Genomic DNA, 12425 nt, shown 5'->3' with positions numbered 1-12425 from the left:
AAACTAGTATTTCCCACAGAACCATCCAGTCATTGAGTGGATGCCTCTAGGTTCCCTAGAAGACAGTTTGGGAAAGGTCATGATGTACCAAGAGGGAATTCCAAGAGTCCAGGCCCAGGTCTGCTCAGTCTGATTCAACACTGGAATCAGCTGCTTCCTTGAACTGAATCTTACCCAGAGAGGAGGGGGTTGGAGGTGAATGTGGAATGAGTGAATGAGTGTGGTGTGGTGTGTGTGTGTTTTCGTGTGTGATGCGTGAGAGTGAGGAGGGCACTGTTTTTGAAACTACACAAGAAAAACATCCATAAAACACTTGTGCTAAGTTTTTTCTTCTTTTTAAGATTTATTTATTTTTATGTCTGTGGGTGTTTTTGGTGCACCACACGCATGCCTGGTGCCTACAGAGACCAGAAGTTGGTCCCCTGGAAATAGAGATAGATGATGATGAGCTGCCATGTGGGTGCTGGGGACTGAACCTGCTGAGCATCTCCATAGCCCCCAGGCTGTTTCTTAAAGACCGTACCAGAAAGATCGTGCAGGGAACCAGCTGGAGAGGCCGCCTGAGGGTGAGGGGAGATGGATCCAGATAGCCTGGTGCTTGGGGAAAAGCTGCCCCCATACTTGGTCTGAAGAGGTAGCAGCCCCCCCCCCCGCGTCCCCCCTCCCACCCCGCCTTCTTCCCAAGCCCCCAGATGGTACCTACTTTTCAATGGCTGACACGTCACTAGTGTTGAACTTGCCCCTCGTGAGCAGTTCTGGAGTGATGCGCCCTTCAAATAAGAGGCCTTCCTTGGCCATCTTCACCAGGATCAGCCGGACCAGCTCCCCCATGTACAAGCCACTGACCATCTTCTCGAACCTGCAGGGGGGATTCCATTGGTATCTTTAGGTACCCTCTGATCTAACGCCGCCACCGCTGCCACCGGGGTCAGCATTCACGGAGGGGACAGCAGAAAAGCAGAGGGGGCCCACTGCATCTCGAGCTCCCAGTCTCCGTGGTAGGAAGGTCACTTGTGTGATTCAGACACTGACTCTAGACAGGGTGGCCACCCAGGAAAACGCTGCAGGGCTGGGACAGGCGAGGAAGGCTGCCTGGAGGTAGGGGACTGTGAGAATTTGGATTAAGGGTGGCAGGTGAGAAGGGCCCCACACAAACGAAGGGGTCACCTCTGACACGACTGTCATTCCCATCACTCCGGCAGACAGCCTTCCGGGACGGAGGTAGCCCGGAAGTGCCCAGCTCAGAAGAGGGAAAAATGTCTTCTTCTGGAGGATACGGGAATCTGTTCTCCATGGGGAAAGAGGCTATTGGTGCATTTGTTTTTTGGATAATTTTTAAAAAGTTATTATGTGTTTTGTGTGTGTGTGTGTGTGTGTGTGTTGTCTGTGGGCCGGAGTATATGTGCCCACAAAGGGTAGTTTTGAGGTGCCCGACAGGGATCCCGGGACCTGAACTTGGGTCCTCTGCAAGAGCAGTGTACACTCTTAACTGCTGGACCAACTCCCCAGCCCCTGTGCCTTTGTTGATCCCAGCCCTGGTACTTGATGATGGTGAAGAAGACGCTGTCGATGAAGATGGAGATGACAGTGTCAGGGACAGCACTAAAGGACTTCAGTGCACGATTGCCTGGAAGCTTCCCAATAAATGACACGGGGGCCTGGGGATCGTTCTAGTGTGGGGAAGCGGAAGCTCAGAGAGGTCAATTCACCTGTCCATGGAAGAACAGCAACAGCAGATCTGGCTTTGGACTTTAGTCCCTTCAGCCCTGGAGCCCTAAATCTTCACTTTCAGGGTGCAGGAGCTGAGACCTGGAGCTGGCAAATAGCTCAGATCGACTCAGATGTCTGTCTCTACGTCTGATGGTTTGTTTGTTTTGGAAACAAATTCTTACAAAGCCAGGCTGGTCTTAAGCTTGATCTGTAGCAAAGGATGACCTTGAATTTCTGATTCTCCTGTCTCCACTTTGTGAGGGCTGAGATTATAGGTGTGTCCCATGAAGTCTAGTTTATACAAGTACTGGGGGGGTTCTGATTCAGGGCTGTGCGCGTGTTAGGCAAGCACTGCGTCAACGCTGCTGCATCCCCAGCCCCTCATTTCATCCTTTGCCTGCTAAGGATCAGGCTTTGCTGTTGAGGAATACACACTCCTTCCCTACTGGCCTCACCCTACCATCCGGGGATGGGCTCTGAGGAGCTGAAGGCCAATCAGCTCACCCCACCGCTCTGGCCAAATTCAGGAAGGGGCCAATCCCACAGTGAACGTGGCGAGAGGTGTGACGTCATATCTGAAGCAACCTCTCCGGTCCAAGCACCATAGGGGAGCCTGTGGACGGATGCTAAAACGTGCCAATCAGAAGACTCAGTTGGGGGCGGGGGGGCTCCCGGGGCCTAATAGCATATTTGAGTCGGACTCAGACCCCAGTATGGCTGGTCAGGGACTGGAAGGAGCCCCTCAGTCAAGCAGATCAGAGGCCTCCTCTTAAGGGTGGCTGGCTGGCTGGCACTCCCAGAGCTGGCATCGAGACAGCAAAACAATCTGTTCCAGTCAGAGCTATCCAGTAGCCAAAGATGCTGCCGGGCCCTCGAGCGCCCGGCCCTGGCCTGTCAGCGCAGCGCACGGCCTCCTTCCAAACACAGTCTCCATTGTTCCCTGTTCCTGACGGGTCCGGGCAGGCGGGCCCACCCAGCTCCAGAGAGTGGATGCTCCCTGGCAGGAAAGCTCCCTCTGTGGCCTGGCTGCTCAGCCACTGCCCAGGCTCCTGTGGGAAGAGCCCTGTGGAGTCTAGGCTGGAATCCCTGAGCCGGCGGAAGGGCAAGCGGGGCCCGACGGCCAGGCTCACGTCAATTCTGCTGCCGCTGTACCTGTCAAGGCCTCGGCTTCCTCATCTGTGTAATGGTAAGGCAAGGCCTTCCTGCAAGGTTCTGCCCAGGACGCGTGCTCATACAGGTCATGACCGTGAAATCTGGCTACTGAGCGCTTAGGACCTTGCCTGTGTCTGGTTACTTCCTAAGCTATTTTTATATGCATTTGAGATGGGGTCTCGCATAGCCTAGGCTGTCCTTGAACTTCTGGTCCTCTTCTAACACCTCCTGATGATGGGATTGCATGTATCACTGCACCCAGTTTATGGCATGCTGGGGATGGAGCCCAGGGCCTCACTCATGCCTGGCAAGCACCCTACCAACTGAGCTACATCCCTATCCCAATCATAAGGTGATCAAACAGAAAAAAATGTTATTTAACTTTTTTTTTTTTGAGACAGGGTTTCTCTGTGTAGCTCTGTGTCTTTCCTAGAACTCACTCTGTAGCCCAGGCTGGCCTCAAACTCACAGAGATCCGCCTGTCTCTGCCTCCCAAGTGCTGGGATTAAAGGCGTGCGCCACCACCGCCCGACTCTGATATTTTTAATTATTCTATTACTTTACACGATTGGGTGTTTTGTCTGCCTGTATATCTGTGTACCATGTGTGTGCTCGGCACCTGTGGAGGTCAGAAAAGGGTGTCAGATCTCCTGGAACTGGAGTTATAGATGGTTTTGAGCCGCCATATGAGTATTGGGAATTGAACTTAGGTCCTCTGGAAGAACAGTCAGTGCTCTTAACCACAGAGCTATCTCTCCAGCCCTAAATTAAATAAATAAATAAATTATTTATATATATATATATATATTATTGTGTATGTGTGTGCACGTTTGTGTGTTCATGGGCGCACGTGCCACAACACACGTGGAGATCAGAGAACAACTCTGCAGCTGTGGTTCTCTTACTTTTACATGGGATCCAGGGGTCGAACTGAAGCTGTCAAGGCTTACATACTGAGTAAGCACCTTTATCTACTACGCCATCTTGCCTTTAAAGGCATGCCCTCCACAGCCGCGCATCTAACCAAGCAAGAAGCAGTAGTCCAATCGTGCAAATCTGAAGTAGAGCGCAGGCTGTTAGTGCAAGCCTGTCATCTCAGCTACTCAGGAGGCTGAGACTGCGGGGGCTGTAAGTTCAAGACCAACCTAGGCAACTTAACAAGACTCTGTTTCCAAACAAAGAAAAAAAAAAACAATTTAAAGGCTGAAGATATGGCTCAGTGGTAGAATATTTACCTGGCATGCCAGAGACTGTTGGATCCACACCAGTGTGACAAAAAGATAAAAATAAATCCAATGGGCGACAGCATTGGTGACGACCTGGCTTTATGGCTTTTCCCATCTACCCTCCAGTCTTTTGCTAAGTGCTTCCTAAGTCAGATGCGTAGCTAGAAGAGAAAGTCTACTCACAACTGCTTCCCAGGGTTGAGGGATCCCCGGTCCAGCTCTCTGTCAAACTCGGTTCGGATGTCTTCCAGGGACCCGTCGTCCCCGAAGGCCCCCCACTCGGTGTTGATGCACATCCTTCCCTCGTCCCCCTCCACCAGGTCAATGTGTCGCAGCTCCTCCATGTAGCACGCGTTGGAGCCAGTGCCTGGGAGAGACAAGGCAGGACGTTGTCGGGTGTCTCGTGGGCGGAATCAAGGGGCGGAGCTCGGGGAGGTGGGGGGGCGCCCTACCAATGATCAGGCCAACTTCACACTGTTGGTCATCGTAGCCGCAGGTCATCATGGTCCCCACTGTGTCATTCACCACAGCCACAATGTTGGCGTCATAGTCCTGGGGACCAATAACGAAGAGAAGGTCACCGTCAGCTCCCGGAGGGGTGCAGAAATCCCGCCCTCAGAGATAAGCTTGGCAGGCATGCTCCGATTCTCACATGCCACCAAGCTAGTGGGCGGCGCTGGCTTCACTGTGGCCAGTACTCAATTAACTGGATTAGAGAGCAGTGATTACGTTATGGAAACTGCAAGGTCCCCTTAATTATCTGGCTCAGGATTCTTTGGGGGGGTGAATTTTCCTCTACATTCCTCTGCAAGCCTCCAATGGAGAGTCAGAAGATCCACAGAGGGCAGCTCCTTCAAGAGCTAATCCCTGAAGGTTCTGGCTGGAGGGTCTCCGCTGCAGGCCACCTTTGGTGGCATTTCTGGGAGTTCACATCTAACCTACTCCCCTGGGCTGGGATTCTCACTAGTCCCCTGTCGGGGTGTTCAGAGCACAGCACGTCTGTGCCCCTCCCCTCCCGGCAACACGAGCGAGCGGTAAGCCATTTTAAGATGGAGATTCCCGCCATACCCGACTCTGCACAACCCAAGGGAAATTACCCCTCGCTTCTTAATGGCTTTATTCAGCAGCTTGACCACATCTGTTCCTTCCACGCCACTGGCTTTGAACTTCTTTGTCCACGTGATCAGGACAGCCTGCGAACGAGAGTGGAAACGTGGAATCAGAGCAGAGAGCCTTGGCATCCCCAGGCCTTGGGGGCTACTCAGCCCAGCACAGGGACAAAGTAGACATACCTCAGTGACAAGTGGCCTCTACCAAGTCACATCGGAGCCAGAGTGAGTTTGATCCACCACCTGTCTATCCACTTAATGGGTTTCTCTGGGAGAACTTTTTTAAAATGATTTATTTATTTATTTTTTGGTTTTGGTTTGGTTTGGTTTTGGTTTTTGGATTTTTTGAGACAGGGTTTCTCTGTGCAGCTTTGAAAAGCCTGTCCTGGAACTCATTTTGTAGAACAGGCTAGCCTCTGAATTCAGAGATCCACCGGCCTCTGTCTCCCGAGTGCTGGGATTAAAGGTGTGTGCCACGGCCAGGCACTGATTTATTCATTTTATGTGCGTTGGTGTTTTGCCTGCATGTATGTCTGTGTGAGGGTGTTGGATCACCTGGAACCGGAGTTACAGACAACTGTGAGCCAGCATGTGGATGCTGGGAATTGAACCTGACGTCAGCCAGGCCCCATTCAAAAAGAGCTGGAGAGAAGCCTCAGCAGCTAAGAGTACTTGGTGGGACTTCCACCCCCATCTGTACGTGATGCATCCCCCATCGTACAGTACGATGCTCATCTCTGTCTGCATGTTCACAGAGCGACAACAAGCAGGAGAGAGGCGGGCAAGGCTAAGTTCCCGGGAGTATGCGTGAGTTGGGACTTAGCTTTGCCATAAGCTTTGTATTGTATGTGTCAATGGTTTTTACATATGGCCTTTAAAAGAAATAAAAAAATCAAAAACCGGGAATAAAAGAGTTCTATTTGGCTCTTCTTTTCTCAGCGGGGAAGGCTGCTATAGACACAGCAGGTTTGGGATGACCATTGCCAGGCTCTGCCCGTCTCCCAGGGCTTACACAAAGAAGAAGGGCCTGACCTCGCTCGGAGAGCCATGCAGCACATGGCGGGCTGCACAGGAGTGGGTGAACCTCCACTCTGGAGCAACTATGACTAAGCCCGGCATTGGAAATGACCCTAGGGGCCCTTTTCTTCCCTTCAGCCTCTAATGAAACAAACGTGGTATTATTGTGGGAAGAACATGGACTCGGCTGACTAGAGACCCAGTCCTTTCTCTAAGCTCCCACCCACTTCCTGGTGGACTGTTATCTCAATCCTCTGTGGAGCATTCTGTACATTGAGAATAACGGAGTTGGTCTAGATTTGGGCAATGGAGGCTATTGAACCCCGCCCCCCACCATGGGGGTCAGGGTTGGTAAACAAGCCACACTTTTGGCACCTCCCCTGCCCACAAGGCCCCGCCCCCACATCTGTTCCACCCTGCAGGCTCCTGTCCCCAGGAGGATGTCCCTCCTGCCACACCTTCCTCTCCCCTTCAAAGACTGCTTTCTGGAGGCCAGGTCATATCCGCTAGCCATTCTCTCTCAGGGCCTGGCCCAGTGCCTATTAAACACTCAGTCATCATGTTGGCCACTGAGCGGCCATCTCGGTTATTACACCAACTGCCAAGTCTCAAAGAGGAACTGACTTTTTGAGACAGGGTCTTATGTGTCCCACTTTGGCTTTGAACTTGCTATGGAGCTGAGGATGACCTGGAGCCTCTCTGGTCCTCCTGCCTCCACCTCCCGAGTACTGGGTTATGGCTGTGTTGGAACTACAGGCATGCACCATCATACTCGGTGCTGGGGATCAAACGCAGGGCTTCATGCACACGAGGCCAGCACTGAACTGAGTGGCATCTCTGCCCGGCAATTAGGTATTTTGAGAACATATCTTCACATAACTCTTACTGTAGTAAACGGTTTGAAGTGTTCCAATGTTAGCTATAGTTGTTAATCTCGTAATGTGCCTAATGCACAAACTAAACTTTATCAGGTGTGTGAATGTATAAGCAAAAACATATACATATACAGTTCAGCATGATCTATAACTTAGGCATCTTGGGGGCTTCAGACCTTTCTCCCACGCTATCACACAGTAGCAAGCTTTGAGGAAGGGCTGGGAGGGGTGTGTGTGTGTGTGTGTGTGTGTGTGTGTGTGTGTGTGTGTGTGTGGTGGGAGGGTTGTTCTGTCCCCTCACATAGGCAAGGAACAGTCTCTGCCTTCTTTTTCCACATCTCCATAGCTCTCTGAGGAATGGTTTTACCACAGGGTAGAGCTGAGTGCATCCTTGCCAAACAGACGCATGAATGAATAAATGACAATAAGGAGGACGCTGTGACAACTCAGTCGCCTGGGAGCTCAACAAGGGAACCAAAGGTTTCTGTTCAGGCAGAAGCCAGCCTGATTCCAGAGGCGCAGCACCTGCCCAGACTCGCGGTCGCCATGTGGCTTCCAGGTAAACACACTTCAACCCCAAGGAAGAATTTCCCCCTTCTCTCCACAGCTATTCAGCCTTGTCTACCTTGCTCACTTATGAGAGCTTTATCAATGGCTCCCTCTACCTGGTGGCTATAAGTACCTTAGTTGGTCTCTAAAAATACGCCAGCAACTAAAGTAACTGATCAACGGAACAGGCTGCAGATATGACTGAGCTAGTAGAGCGTCTGCCCGGCATGCACTAGATTCGGGGTTCAATCCCCAGCACCACATGAGCCTGCCCGGCATGCACTAGATTCGGGGTTCAATCCCCAGCACCACATGAGCCTGCCCGGCATGCACTAGATTCGGGGTTCAATCCCTAGCACCACATGAACCAGGCAGGGTGGTTCTGAGGAAGGAGAACCATGAGTTCAAAGTCATCCTAGGCTACTCTCCAGAGAGCAGCCTGGGATACAGTAGACCCCTCAGAAGAGGTCTGGGATGGGGGTGGTAGGAGAAAAGAAGGGTAAGAAGAAACATGTCACCACAACTTCATGTTAATTTTGGCAAACGATGCCAAAACCAGGAGGCATGTGAGTCACCCACAAGCAAGGGGAAACCTGAGAGCGCAATTGCCATCTTCTGAACCCAAGTGTCCCCCAAGGCATCCTTACCTCGTCTATTTTGGATTGTCGGCAGGGGAAAGAAAACGTGAATCCCACAGGTAATTTCTTGTCCTTGATCTTCCTTTTCTCCATGAAGTCCCCCAGGCACTCAGCGACATGATCGAAGAGCTAGACGGCACAGAAGAGCGACATCAGATTGGGGGCGGAGAGAGAACTCTGTTTCAGATCACACGATGTGTGTGTGCATGTGCGTGCACACGGACACGTGTGCTGGCAAACATAGCTCTTACAGAACACCTCCAGTCCTCCAAAGGAACTGGCCTCTCAGAGGTCACTGACACTGGTCATCTAGGCACTGAAGGAAAATTAGAAACACAGAGAATCAGCAAAGAGTCTTCCATGACACACTGGCCAGGGGTTTCCATCAGCTGTCCAGGAGGAGTGACCTGGCCACTCCCACGGCCGATCCTAGAGCTCCTCAGGCAGCTCCATGGCTGAACAACCGTCAAAGCATTGTGCTTTTGCTTTACCTACTGAAGGAAAGATGAGCACCCCCGAAATGCAGGAACCCTAAGTGTGGAGATCGCAGGGCTCTCACAAGCTGCACCTGCTCCATCGCCGATACCCACATCGAGAAGTACAAAGTGGGCTGGGGGTATGGAGCAGTGTACGGCACTTGTCTAGCCACAACGCCCTTGGCTGATCCCCAGGGCCTAACCCCCAAAGATACAGAACAACACCAAAACCCACGAGACAAGCGAGACACGGTAGCTCATGGCCACAATTCTGGCATGCCGGAGTCTGAGGCAAGAGGATTGCCTCGAGTTCAAGGCCAAGGTAGGCAATGGAGTGAAACCCTGCCTTAAACCATAACAACAATAAAAACCCAGATGCGCTGGGCAGTGGTGGCGCACTCCTTTAATCCCAGCACTTGGGAGGCAGAGCCAGGCGGATCTCTGTGAGTTCGAGGCCAGCCTGGATTACCAAGTGAGTTCCAGGAAAGGCGCAAAGCTACACAGAGAAACCCTGTCTCAAAAAAACAAAACAAGCCGGGCGGTGGTGGCGCACGCCTTTAATCCCAGCACTCGGGAGGCAGAGACAGGCGGATCTCTGTGAGTTCGAGGCCAGCCTGGGCTACCAAGTGAGTTCCAGGAAAGGCGCAAAGCTACACAGAGAAACCCTGTCTCGAAAAACCAAAAAAAAAAAAAAAAAAACAGATGCTACCTTCATGGCTCTGGGGTCATTCCTGCCACCCCGATTTCTAACACTCTCGTGTATAAATGGAAATGGAGCTGGGAGTGCACCCTGCTGTCTTTGTTCTGAGTTATCCATGTATCTTTTTAGGGACTGTCCCTGTTCATCACTGTACTACGGCGTGAACACGCCATGCTATGAATATCCCAGTGTATATCTGGCATTGCCATGCAAGCTTGCTGGCTCTGACTCATTAGGTATATACACACCGCAGGAATCCACTAGGAAAGCACCCAGAAGCCTGGCTCCCTGGCTTCTGCATGGACACTACTGATGGTAGTGTGCCTTTGGGAACACAGCCACAGAGCTTCTTAAGAGTCCAGAAGAGGACGGTGTCGAAGGCACTGAGTCACCTTGACCCAGCTTTAGAGGGGACCTGACTCACTGCTGGGGTTAGGGAACGCCCAGTCCATTCTGTCTTTGGGAGCCTCGGTCCTGAGTCACTATTACTCAGGCTACCCTGCGGCAGTGTCTCTGACTGAAGAGACACGTGACCATCCTCTCCGGAGAAACCGGGCTAAGCCTCCTGTGACCTATTTCAGGCTGCTACAAACCCTTTACTAAGTCAGTCTTGAGCCCTCCGCCATCTGCACCCGGGGCTCCAGGCACTCCTGCTCCAAGTGAGCTGAAGGAAGGAAGGAAGGGAGGAAGGTCGTCCAGGAAGGGCAGGGAGGAGGGCCTGAAAGGGTTCACTGCAGCACCTGAAACCAAGCCAAATGCATCTTCTTATAGTGGCTGAGAAGGCCGAGGTGCACCCCGTGCATACCTATAGTCCTAACACTCGAGAGGCTGAGGGAGGAGGAGCCAGAGTTTCAGGCCAGCCTGAGCTACAGTAAATTCCAGCCCAGGCTAGGCATCTTAGAGAGGCCCTATCTTCTGAAATAAAAGGTAAGGAATGAGCTTGGGTTGTGGCTCAGTGGTGGAGCATGTCTAGTTTCCAAGACCCTGGATTCAATACCCAGTACCACAAAATAAATGAATGAATGAATTAATGAATGAGTGACGCCTCACCTTCCTGACAACATGCTCATTATTTTAAAAATACGCACAGAAGCTGTAGTGACTCATGTTTGTGACCTCACACGCAGGAAGCAGAGGCAGGATAATGAGTGTGAGGCCAGTCTGGACTATATGGCAAGTTCCGGGCCAGCCTGAGCTAGCTAAAATGAACCAACATTTTAGGGCCAATGGGATGACTCGGCAGGTCAGTGCTCCCCACCAAGACTGGTAGCCTGAGTTCAACACTCGGGACCCACATGATGGAAGGACAAACTCTCACAAGGTGTCCTCTGACCTCCACATACTCCCACTGTGGCTGCGTGCACACGCATGTGTACACACACACACACACACACACACACACACACACACACACACGCTCATACACGTACGCACGAAAAATCAGTTTTTTAAGGAGTAAGGAGATGGCTCAGTTGGTGAAGGGTCTGCCATGCAGGCATGAGGACCTGAGTTCAGATCCCCAGAGAACATCTGAACAGCCAGGCGAGGAGGCAGCCTGCTGCGGCCCTGGTGCCTGGGAGGAAGGGACCGGAGCAGCTCGCCAGCCAGTCAGGGACTCGGGGTCCCATGAGAGACCCTCTCAGACAGATAATGGAGAGAGTGTTGGAGAAAGGTTACCTGACATCAGTCTCTGACCTCTACACTTGCGTTCTCACGCACACGTGGATGAGCACCCCCACAAAACTTGTACATACACATGCTACACACACACACACACACACACACACACACACACACACACACACACACATACAGACTTAGTCCTTCAACTGACTAGCAGGGCAAATAATGGCAAAAGAAAGCAAAATTTTTAAAAAGCAACAATTTTAAGTATTATTCAAAATTATCAAAACTATTTAAGTAATGTGTGTGTGTGTGCACAAGGTGTAGATGCACACGAGTATCAACAAGCGTGTCCCAGTGCTCACCAATGAGGCCAGAGGACAATGTCAAGTGTTTGGCTCTCTCACTGTTTCATTACCTTGAGAGAAGGTTTCTCGTTGAATCTGGAGCTAGCCTGATGACCAACAAGCTCAGGCCATCCTCCTGTCTCTCTTTCTGACAGTATTGGGGATACAGCCATTTGGGGAGCCACAGCCAGTGGTGGTTTTTTGTTTGTTTGTTTTCGAGACAGGGTTTCTCTGTGTAGTTTTGGTGCCTGTCCTGGATCTCGCTCTGTAGACCAGGCTGGCCTCGAACTCACAGAGATCCACCTGCCTCAGCCTCCCAAATGCTGGGATTAAAGGCGTGCGCCACCACCGTCCGGCCACACCCAGCTTTGTATGTGAATGCTGGGATCCGAACTCAGGTTCTCATGTTTGTGCAGAAGGACAATTACTGCTGAGCTGGTCCCCCCATCACTTTTTAAAGTTTTAACATGTTTTAACAATGGTGCATGCAGCTTCTGACATCATAAAACTTAAAATTGTAGGAGGTTCTTGAGGTACCATGTGGGTGAGAGGGGAGACAAAGGGACTGGCGGGGGGGGGGGGGGGGGGGGCTGCAGGGTGAACATACCGTCTGCTCATCTCTAAGTTTAACAGTATTTCAGACGAAAGGTTTAAAACCAATTTTAAAACATCTACACATCACAGAGGGTGAGAACCCCGCAGGATCCAGACCCTCAAGCCTCCACTGTTCACCGCCTGTGAGTCTGAGCAGCTCCATGGGTAACATGAGGACCTGGGTCAGCACAGAGCTCCAGAGAAGAGGTCAGAGATCTCAGGAGATACCAGCCGACTGCTCACACCAGAATGCTGGAGATAGATGTTCCGGCTTCAGCCCTGTCCACCTTGCCACCCTGCTCCCCTTCCACCTGATCGAAGCTCCTGTCCACAGTCACATTTCCTCACCAAAAAAAAAAACAAAAAAAAAAAAAAAAAAAAAACTAAGAAACAGGGATCTAAGAAAGAG

The 12425-nt window shown here is 51.5% G+C and overlaps 1 protein-coding gene across 1 annotated transcript in view; it reads right to left on the bottom strand.

Annotated features, from left to right (window-relative positions):
- Hk1 (hexokinase 1) overlaps positions 1–12425 on the bottom strand; it is a 70441-nt gene that overhangs the window by 20114 nt on the left and 37902 nt on the right. Inside the window, exons 4-8 of the mRNA XM_052744872.1 lie at positions 8286–8405; positions 5186–5281; positions 4541–4640; positions 4272–4455; positions 704–859 (exon numbers count right to left, since the gene is read on the bottom strand). Coding sequence (XP_052600832.1) covers positions 704–859; positions 4272–4455; positions 4541–4640; positions 5186–5281; positions 8286–8405 — 656 coding nt within the window. The remainder of the gene's footprint in view (positions 1–703; positions 860–4271; positions 4456–4540; positions 4641–5185; positions 5282–8285; positions 8406–12425) is intronic.

The sequence above is a fragment of the Peromyscus californicus genome, unplaced genomic scaffold (genome assembly GCF_007827085.1).
Source record: "Peromyscus californicus insignis strain IS unplaced genomic scaffold, ASM782708v3 Scaffold_19__1_contigs__length_69161282, whole genome shotgun sequence".
Taxonomy (NCBI): Eukaryota; Metazoa; Chordata; class Mammalia; order Rodentia; family Cricetidae; genus Peromyscus; species Peromyscus californicus.
The sequence above is the reverse complement of the archived record's forward strand: the minus strand, read 5'-3'. Positions and strand labels throughout refer to the sequence as shown.